General features: G+C 35.0%; 1 protein-coding gene across 1 annotated transcript; it reads right to left on the reverse strand.

The window, feature by feature from the left end:
- Positions 1–428: 428 nt before the first annotated feature.
- On the reverse strand, positions 429–1,214 carry LOC126818062 (uncharacterized). Its single transcript, XM_050545239.2, has 2 exons — positions 960–1,214; positions 429–548 (listed from the first exon to the last, which is right to left on the reverse strand). Exons 1-2 carry the CDS (start codon positions 1,212–1,214, stop codon positions 429–431), a joined length of 375 nt encoding a protein of 124 aa, XP_050401196.2.
- Between the last annotated feature and the right edge of the window lie 10,089 nt (positions 1,215–11,303).

Genomic DNA, 11,303 nt, shown 5'->3' on the forward strand with positions numbered 1-11,303 from the left:
GTTTGAAGAATGGCGTAGTCTCGATTGTCATTGCTACGGCTTTTACAATAATAAAGTCTCGATTATCCATTTTTAAGATTAAATTATTAACTAGCTATCGTGTTTAAATCCCTTAAAATATCAACCATCCGATGATGTAGAGAGTTGATTATGAGCTTGAAATGCGAATAATTGTCTAATTAATGATTTATATAACACTTGAGGCCAAACGAAATATCAGCAATAGGCTGAATTTAGGATTTAGCTGTTACATAACGCATCTTTAAAGTTAAATGGAGTTTTGTCGGAGGTTTTATTAAGAATATAAATGTCAAGCTTCAGAAATACCGTAGAGATTAGAGATAAAACAGCTGCATATTCCGGGAAAGGATATTGAAAATAACAAATGTCCAATGAAATAATGGAGAAAAATAATTGTAGTTTTAAGTTTATCGCTTGGACTGATAACCCGACATAACATCCGAAAATGAAAAGTTTTTAACCCGTTGTTCCAGATCGTTATTTTTGAGGCGTAAAGTCTGTAATCTTTTCTGTCTTAGCTTTTTATATCGGTCGTGTGGAGTTGTTTCGTCACAAATAATTCGACCTTGTTCATCTGCCGCAGTCACAAGAAGAAAGTCATTTCGCGAGCTACGTCTGGTGTCCGAAAATAATTTTGGTAATCGAACAGAATTCGATCTATTAGAATTATTATCGACTTTTGATAACTCGTTTACACCAGACGCGTCTTCTGATTCTTCATTTAAATTTTCAACTTTCAAAATATGACACAGAAAAGAATCTTCAAATATGTCTTCCATTGAAGGCCTTAGCTTTATTCGCTCTCTTGAAAGTTTTTGGGGTGGCAGTGAACTGTCTGATTTCAGGAGTTCCCGTTTTGCAGCTTCTATATCGACAACATCTTGTTTCATCCTAAGCATTCTATGTTCTAAATTTAGGATCTCCAATTCTTCCTCTACATTCAAGACGGGTTTATTTCTTCTTGTGACGCGCTGTAAAAAACCGCGTTTTCTGGATTCCAGCGATGCTATATTGACCTTCTGTACGTTCGCCAAACCCCGTAACTTTATTTTCAAAGATTTTCTCAGATCTAATTGTAAACGAAATAATTCCCTTGATCGAAGCATCTCGTAAAGCTCGTGATCATTCACATAATTTTCCTTTTTACCAATTCGAAATGGATTGAAAATCTTTTCCTTTTTGGGTTGGTACATAGTTGTCGGCTCTGTGATCTGAAATTATTTTAAATCTATATTTAATTACGAACAGTTTATTTAAAAGGACTTGTTACATCTGACTTGGGAGCTACGGTGACTAAGCGAGTAAGGCGCTGGTCCGCTAGCCCGTAGGTCGCGTGTTTGTTCTCGTTGTTGGCCGAGAAAGTTCATCGGGCTTTTCCGGCGTGGTTTCCCCTTGTCAGTGGTGCAGTACAGAGGGCCTGACAAGGACAGCTGTCTAGTCGTTCGGAGTATATACTGGCGTGCACGTAGTTGGGATTCGATAGACCGTAGCACCGCTGTCCGGGCAAAATTTCCGCCATAGCAAACTGCATGGCGTATGCCCGTCTAGCTTTGCCCAGTCGGAGCAGAACCATAGGACGTTAATGTTAAACCCCATTTCATTATATTTTTGTAATCAACTCTTCTATCATTTTATCTCAGTCTCCGGACAATTTCACACGTTGTAAGGTCAAGTGAATCTGTCTTTTTGCATTGAGGACGGGGATTGGGATGGCCGAATGGTCTAACGTGTGCGCTTTCGATCACAAAGAAAAGTAGTTTCGGTCCACCTCAGGGGCTAAGTGAGAGGGACGAAATGACGCGCTTTGTCTTATGGTTTTGAGTTTTTCCGCCCTCTCGCAATTGGCAAAAATCACGCGGTTTCAATGCGGTTTTCAACATTATAATCATAATCATAATGGTTAACCAGTATCAAACATATACCGTGGGTCAGATATGCTACAAATCGACACTATAGGATGTTCAACACAGTCCAATTTACCAGGTGGCACTGGGAGGGACCCTCCCCTCTCCTCGCACACACATATAAATATTGTTTTTTGGGGTCCCGGACTGATTAAGTGAAATCAATTAATATTGATACACTCTCATCAAAATTATATATCTTCTTCAACTCATCTCTAAATAATTATTAAATTTAGTATAAAATACTTGTATTTGCATAAAGTTTAATGTCAAGGAACTAATTCTTTGTAAACAGAATTTATCGGATATGCCTAAAACAATAGCCATTTAAATTTTTTTTTTTTTAATCACAATCTTCAATATCGTCGGTGAAGTGTCAAAAGGGTGTTTCTCGGGAAATTAGTCAAATAGACTTTTTGCATTTTTTAAACTCTCCAAAATATTATAAGCACATTTCTGTCTAAGCTGTGTACCTCTACACATGGGTATCATGTGTCCAAATGTTGCTTCTTGATTTGTGGAAATTTTAAAATGCAAAAGGTTCTATTTCTTAATCTTTAGAAATTCTTAGATACACGCTTTTGACACTTCACCGACGATATTTTATTCCCGCGAACTGCTTGTTCCATTACTATTAATTCAAATTAAATTCTAAAAAAACTCAAAAGCCCTGTTTTTTTTCTGGGTAAAAAAGTCATTATTATACATTCTTACCTCGTAATTCCAACCTTGTCTAACAGAACCCGTCAGAAGTAAATAAATAGGAACTAAATTTCCGTGAGAGTAACCATAAGTATAAAATGATTTGTAAGTCCAATGATGTCTAATTAATTAAATCACACACCCTCAGATTGCGAGTAAATTAATAGATCTACATGTTCTTATCTGTTACATGATTCTCCATGGAGACAAACACGTTTCATCAAAATGAGTGATTGCCTATTAAAGTTGATGAGCCATTTTTATTTAGTTTTGTCATCTAATTCATGATCAATTTGTTTTCACCATCATTCCACTAATCTGCTTTAAATATTACATTTAATCAAATATAAATCACCACTAGTAGTAGTAGTAGTAGTAGTATATAGGGTTAACGTCCGCGTAAAACCTAGGGTGATAATGCAGCCTAAAGATCACAACTCGCCCACTACCAGTCACCCATTTGTTTAACTAATACTCGCCCACCACTCACCCATTTGTTTACATAATACTCGCCCACCACTCACTCATTTGTTTACATAATATTCGTCCACCACTCACCCATTTGTTTACATAATATAGGGTTAACGTTCGCGTAAAACCTAGGGTGATAATGCAGCCTAAAGATCACAACTCGCCCACTACCAGTCACCCATTTGTTGAACTAATACTCGCCCTCCACTCACCCATTTGTTTAAATAATACTCACCCACCACTCACGCATTTGTTCAAATAATACTTGCCCACCACTCACCCATTTGTTTAAATAATACTCACCCATTTGTTTAAATAATACTCACCCACCACTCACCCATTTGTTTAAATATTACTCGCCCACCACCCACCCATTTGTTTAAATATTACTCGCCCACCAATCACTCATTGGTTTAAATAATACTCGCAGACCAATCGTAAATAGCATTTCTCATTCGCCCGTGTAATCTAAATACCATGTGTGTGTGAAATAGCGTTATAAATGCGTCTCTGGTATGAATATCACTTATCTTAAGCGTTTAATACCGGTAAAACGTACGGTCAACTATATATTTTTGGATAATGGCTTAATCAAGATATTAGTTGAAGGCCGCGTGTGTATGATGGCCGCGTTTCTTTAATAGCTCGGGGATTGTCGACAGTCTTTAATGAAAAAATGAAAATAAAATATTTATAAACTATTCTCGCGAATGTCCAGATTTACCAGCTGATTCAGAGAGCAAAACGTGTTAGTATTATGGATCGAATATAAAAATCGATCAATGCATTTAGTTCAATCAGTATATGCAAATCGATTTTCAATCACGTACTGCTGAGTTGTTCTTATTTCTTAATTTTGTATAAATAATTCAAATTGTTTTATTCAATGTGGAATCGTTGGATTAAACGTTTTGAATTCCTATGATTTATATTGTAGAAAATTGCGAATTATACGCACCCAACAAATGTAATTAAAATCCCCTGAAAGACTTACCTTTGAAATTTCTGTTTTTCTGTGTAATAATTACTTTATCCAGCCCCGGAACATCAAATTTTATCCACACAAATAATCCTCAGGCAACCGAAGTGGATTACAAAAATTAAATCCAGGACGCCATTCTATCATTTAGACCATCTTTGCTTCCTCTATATATAGTAAACCTTCCGTTTGGCATCCAATCATTGAAGTTTTGTAACCCTTTTTTCTGTTTGATTTTTTTATGACGATATATAATTAGATCGCTATATTGATCAATGTAATATTATAATATGTATAGTATTATGTACAATATTTTACATGTTTATCTAGGTGTGGGTTATCTAGATACAGTGAAGTACTTTTACCAAGGAAATATAATACAATACCTCAATATGTATTCCCTTGTGGAATTAATAACTGCGCAATATAAGTAACGTTTTAATTTATTCTTTAAAAGGCGTTGTTTCTCCAAATCGAATTCAGTTTGGTAAATATTTTAGAATTCCCATGCCAACATACTAGGAATATTACGTTTTTGTTAGATCTGAAGAAAGTGAACCCACGAATCCTACTTACAGATATAGAATACGCCCCCACCCTACCCCCTCCTCCCTACGATAACTAGCAGAACAATTTCCGAGGGCTTATAAACAAGTTTTTAAAATAAGACAAGTATAAATGATACTATAGCTAGCAGAATAATTACGTATGTTTTGATTTTTACACGCTTTTGATAATTACATGGGCAATAAGTCAAAGCATAACTCAAAACGTCCATGTCGTTCCCCTTTATAAACAGTTAAACACTCCCTGGTTGATGGGATTAGTGTTACACATCATGGCAAGTTTGATTTATTTGGTAATTGGTACTAGATGGAATCTTATATGAACAGTCAATAAATTTTGAAGGGGCATTATGTAACATTAGATAAAGAGCTGACAGTTCTCGATATAGTTAAAAAATGGATAATGAAAAGGGGATACGTTGATAATTTCAGTCAAATTACTTCATTCTATGCCGGGTTGTCATTGCTTCCGTTGTTAAGAAAATATACAGAGTCTCGATTATCCAGTTTTTGTTATTAAATCATTAAATGGCTGAACCGCTCTAACCAACTTAAATTCGGGTCCATCCGATTGCATCAAGAGTTGGTTATGGTCTTGGTAAGTTAATTAATGTCTAATTAATAATTTATATAACATTTAAGGCCTAGAGAAACACCTGCGATAGGCAGATTTAGCTCTTGCATAATGCATGTTTAAAGGAGCTAAATCGCTAATATTTGGGACCTGAAACTTGACATAAATGGGTCGCATCGCATATAATAATGTAATATGAATGTACATAAACTGATTTACATTCAATTGTTTCCATTTTTACTCTAATTTCAAAACAGTTATGATCGGCGAAATACTCCAGAAGTTTCAATCGAATGGCAACTTCTAGTGTCTGGTTATTCCAGTCTACACCGATATTATTTTGTTGCGCATGCTCTCCAGATAAGAATATGGGTCTAGCCTCGTTCTTCGAATCCCTTGTTACAAATGGCGCTCAAACGTACTATGGTACACGATTCGTGTACCAATTGTAAAATGTTTATTTTGTCTTAAATATTGGATATCAGAAGCCCATCTTTTCCCGGTAAGATCACAACATCAATTTTGATTTAAATTGACAAATAAATCGTGTTTTCAATGTCGAAGACTTTGGATGATATTGAGTAAGAGACTTAGCTACTTTTATATACAGGTCACAATTCTATGGAATACAATTACTGCTTTTTACTGAGCGACGTTTCGACTAGGCTTCTCTAGTCATTATCAAGCTATGATAAAAAATGAAAATATGACAGGACAATATATACATGTACACCACAATGCTAAGTTAATGATGACAAACCAGGGATGTAACTTAATTACGTGTACCTAATGGTAATCTGATATCGGCATCCCTGCATCGCATCAAGAAAGTTAGATTATTACATACATGTACATATTTTCCTTCTGTTCTTCGTATCTGATCAATGAGTTTGACTGCCACATCTCCATACTGATGTCTGATAAACTGTTTCAATGGCATTTAGTAATTGAACTAGAGTATACAGGTCACAATTCTATGGAATACAATTACTGCTTTTTACTGAGCGACGTTTCGACTAGGCTTCTCTAGTCATTATCAAGCTATGATAAAAAATGAAAATATGACAGGACAATATATACATGTACACCACAATGCTAAGTTAATGATGACAAACCAGGGATGTAACTTAATTACGTGTACCTAATGGTAATCTGATATCGGCATCCCTGCATCGCATCAAGAAAGTAAGATTATTACATACATGTACATATTTTCCTTCTGTTCTTCGTATCTGATCAATGAGTTTGACTGCCACATCTCCATACTGATGTCTGATAAACTGTTTCAATGGCATTTAGTAATTGAACTAGAGTATACAGGTCACAATTCTATGGAATACAATTACTACTTTTTACTGAGCGACGTTTCGACTAGGCTTCTCTAGTCATTATCAAGCTATGATAAAAAATGAAAATATGACAGGACAATATATACATGTACACCACAATGCTAAGTTAATGATGACAAACCAGGGATGTAACTTAATTACATATATGACAGGACATTTTTTATCATAGCTTGATAATGACTAGAGAAGCCTAGTCGAAACGTCGCTCAGTAAAAAGCAGTAATTGTATTCCATAGAATTGTGACCTGTATACTCTAGTTCAATTACTAAATGCCATTGAAACAGTTTATCAGACATCAGTATGGAGATGTGGCAGTCAAACTCATTGATCAGATACGAAGAACAGAAGGAAAATATGTACATGTATGTAATAATCTTACTTTCTTGATGCGATGCAGGGATGCCGATATCAGATTACCATTAGGTACACGTAATTAAGTTACATCCCTGGTTTGTCATCATTAACTTAGCATTGTGGTGTACATGTATATATTGTCCTGTCATATTTTCATTTTTTATCATAGCTTGATAATGACTAGAGAAGCCTAGTCGAAACGTCGCTCAGTAAAAAGCAGTAATTGTATTCCATAGAATTGTGACCTGTATACTCTAGTTCAATTACTAAATGCCATTGAAACAGTTTATCAGACATCAGTATGGAGATGTGGCAGTCAAACTCATTGATCAGATACGAAGAACAGAAGGAAAATATGTACATGTATGTAATAATCTTACTTTCTTGATGCGATGCAGGGATGCCGATATCAGATTACCATTAGGTACACGTAATTAAGTTACATCCCTGGTTTGTCATCATTAACTTAGCATTGTGGTGTACATGTATATATTGTCCTGTCATATTTTCATTTTTTATCATAGCTTGATAATGACTAGAGAAGCCTAGTCGAAACGTCGCTCAGTAAAAAGCAGTAATTGTATTCCATAGAATTGTGACCTGTATACTCTAGTTCAATTACTAAATGCCATTGAAACAGTTTATCAGACATCAGTATGGAGATGTGGCAGTCAAACTCATTGATCAGATACGAAGAACAGAAGGAAAATATGTACATGTATGTAATAATCTTACTTTCTTGATGCGATGCAGGGATGCCGATATCAGATTACCATTAGGTACACGTAATTAAGTTACATCCCTGGTTTGTCATCATTAACTTAGCATTGTGGTGTACATGTATATATTGTCCTGTCATATTTTCATTTTTTATCATAGCTTGATAATGACTAGAGAAGCCTAGTCGAAACGTCGCTCAGTAAAAAGCAGTAATTGTATTCCATAGAATTGTGACCTGTATACTCTAGTTCAATTACTAAATGCCATTGAAACAGTTTATCAGACATCAGTATGGAGATGTGGCAGTCAAACTCATTGATCAGATACGAAGAACAGAAGGAAAATATGTACATGTGTGTAATAATCTTACTTTCTTGATGCGATGCAGGGATGCCGATATCAGATTACCATTAGGTACACGTAATTAAGTTACATCCCTGGTTTGTCATCATTAACTTAGCATTGTGGTGTACATGTATATATTGTCCTGTCATATTTTCATTTTTTATCATAGCTTGATAATGACTAGAGAAGCCTAGTCGAAACGTCGCTCAGTAAAAAGCAGTAATTGTATTCCATAGAATTGTGACCTGTATACTCTAGTTCAATTACTAAATGCCATTGAAACAGTTTAGCTACTTTTAGTTGAAATAAAATGACATATGGGACATATGGTTAGATCTAAATAGTAAGGTCATCTGCAGATTTCGTCAAGGTCACGAAATGGAAACAGGGCTACCACCAACCCTAACTCTCGACTTAGCTTCAACCTTTACCCTATAAGCCCACAATCTTGGGCAACAATCACGTGTCCTAACTCTGTTTACATCTCGTGACCTTGGCGAAATCTGCAGGTTGCCTTAATATGTAGATTTGACCGGGAAGAGATTTCAAATTCGGAATTTAGATCGTAGCCAGGAAACTGAGAAGCTGGGAATGCTTCTCCTGTATAAACTATCAATTTAGGATCTTTAAAATCGAGTTCGTTTTTCTTTCTCAATGTATTATCAATCATTTCTGCAAGTGTCATTTAATTGTAATTATATGTTATACTTAGATGTATAATACAAGCTGCTAGTAAAGGGATATTTATGTAATAAATATCGTAGTCAGGGCAACCATTGGTTCTGGTTTCTTTGTGTATCTAACCTCTTGCCAAATCTTTGTTGGGCTTAAAGGAGCTATTAAATCGATAATATTTTGGACCTAGAAATTGACACATATGGCGTCACTGTTTGACATGATTTGTGGAATATGTCTAGCCTCAGTTTTCGAGTCCTTGTTACAAATGGCACTGAAACGCACTATGGTACACGATTCGTATACCAATGGTAAAATATTTATTTTGTCTTAAATATTGGATATCAGAAGCCCATCTTTTCCCGGTATCACAACATCAACGTTGATTTAAATTGACAAATAATTCGTGTTTTCAATGTCGACGATTTTGGATGATATTGAGTTAAAGACTTAGCTACTTTAAATACTCATGGAGTAATATGTGGCAATTTCTTGCTCTAAAGTTTATATGTCCAAGTTGACCATAGAGATGGACAAACTGAAAGTAGCATACCAATTACTAAAACATTGTTATCCTTCAGCCCCAAAATCATGGTCATTTTCCAAAATAGCTTTATTAAAGCCACTGATGATCATTTAAAGGGACAATAACACTCTCACTGGCTTGACAGCCCCAGAAAATAAAAAAATAGCATTATTCCATGTACTAGATGTGTTAGTGTCCTACCTGTTGTGTAAATTATCCATTAAATCCTATTTTACTTGTCCAAAGGGTTCAAAAATATTTTTAAATCCAAGTCACATTTGAAAAGCTTTACGTCAGGCTTTTCAAATTATTTAGTTGAATTTTTCCAATTTTTTAAATTAGGTGTGTTAAGATGAAATTTGCATCATCAATTAATTGGAATATTGTAAAATAGTACAATTTGTTGACCAGAATAAAGATTAGGACATATTATTCAGTTACAACAAGAGCGGTATTGAGCCTTTAAGGGGTTTGAATCTCTACAGTATTGTGAATCTTGAATTTCTTTTACGAATATCAGGTCAATTATGGTTCAGTTCTGTTCGGCATTTTTAATAGAGAACAAAGGAAACCAGTGTCACCAATAAGTGATGGGTAAAGTCTTTTGATGGACCTCTTTTCAATCCGTTTGATTATCCAGTTTAAGTACATTAACGGTGGAATAAAGTGTGTAAAATGTAAATGACCATCAGGGACAGATATGATTTCGACTATACAAAACATATTTTTAAATTACATGTATGAACATGGAGTGAAAGTTGATTGGTGTAAATTACATTTTCAATATGTGTTTATTTTTGATTAATTGTTCTTTACTAATTACTGATGTAAAACTAAGCGAGGCATGTTCTCAAATGTAAACACAGAAATGGAATTTAAGGTCCACTTGACCCTACAACCACACCAAACTGTGTCCATGATAGTCTGTATAACAGGATACTTCTTGCAGTGTTTGATTTTACCTAATCCTGTTGTAGTGTAGAGGGATTACACAGGCTATTATTGCTACTGAATGTTAAACCTTGGCCATTCCTTGGCCTATAAGATTTTTTTAAAATGATTTTAATCTTTATAACCACAAAGAGCCAAAAAATCAACTACTAAAAACATTGAAGAATGCTGACCGTCTTGTTTTGTTGGGGTTTTTTTTACGCCATTTCAAAGGAATCCATAGGCTGTGATGTAAATTACATTGGTGATTTCCCTAATTCACGTCTGTGTACTGCCTGATCCATCTGCCCAAAATCATGAATATTTACCAAACCTTGGCAAAATATGTAAATTCAAACACTCTTCTTACAATCTAGACCAAAGAGTCAAATAATTTCCATGCAAAAGAGAGGAATGAGGACAATGAAAGAAATGCTATAAATAGGCAAATTATTTGTGTTAATTCAGGTTAATATTGATTAACCCTAAAACATTGGATTAAAGACTTTATTGTCCATTAATGGTTAAACAGTTTCAACATGTACATCTCATTGTACTGTGAGAAGAATGAATGAATGAAATGAAACAGGGATAACAAGCCAAGTGAGGCTGATGTCCCCCGCCGAAATCCCCAAATAAATAGATGACACATATTAATTAATCGCACATCTATTTTTTTTCCAAAGTATCAAGCAATCAAACTGATTATCAACGATACACTAAGTTTCATCACTCTCTATCAGATAGAATCAAAGTAATCTTGTCCCAAAGCAGGAAATTGCTTATCTCTGCTTAGCTTTAGCTCGATATGTTAATCATTGAACTCAGTCAAGACGAACATCTACATCAAGTTTAAACATTCTACCTCAATTAGAAGAAGAGTTGTTATGTTCCAAAGTCTTGACCAATCAAACTGCTTATTGCTCGTTAGCCTAAGCAGAAAATTCTCATCATCAAACTTAGTCAAGGTATTGATGTAATGAAACTATACACCAAGTTTCATCAATCTCACTTAATTAGAACCAATTTTATCGTGTTCCAAAGCATCAACCAGTCAAATTGCTTATCTCTGCTTACCCTAAGCCGAAAATGCCGATCTTCGCACTCCATCAAGGCATTGACCTCATAAACCCCTACACCAAGTTTGAACATTCTAGCTCAATTAGAAGGAGGGTTATTGTGTTCC

This window comes from Patella vulgata, chromosome 4 (genome assembly GCF_932274485.2).
Source record: "Patella vulgata chromosome 4, xgPatVulg1.2, whole genome shotgun sequence".
Classification (NCBI taxonomy): Eukaryota; Metazoa; Mollusca; class Gastropoda; family Patellidae; genus Patella; species Patella vulgata.

Excerpts from the sequence above, each read along its gene's own strand:
- LOC126818062 (XM_050545239.2), bottom strand. The coding sequence starts at position 1,214 with ATGTACCAACCCAAAAAGGAAAAGATTTTCAATCCATTTCGAATTGGT. Across the intron at positions 549-959 it reads GAAATAAACCCGTCTTGAAT|TATAAAAAGCTAAGACAGAA; the intron begins GTAGAGGAAGAA and ends CCACACGACCGA.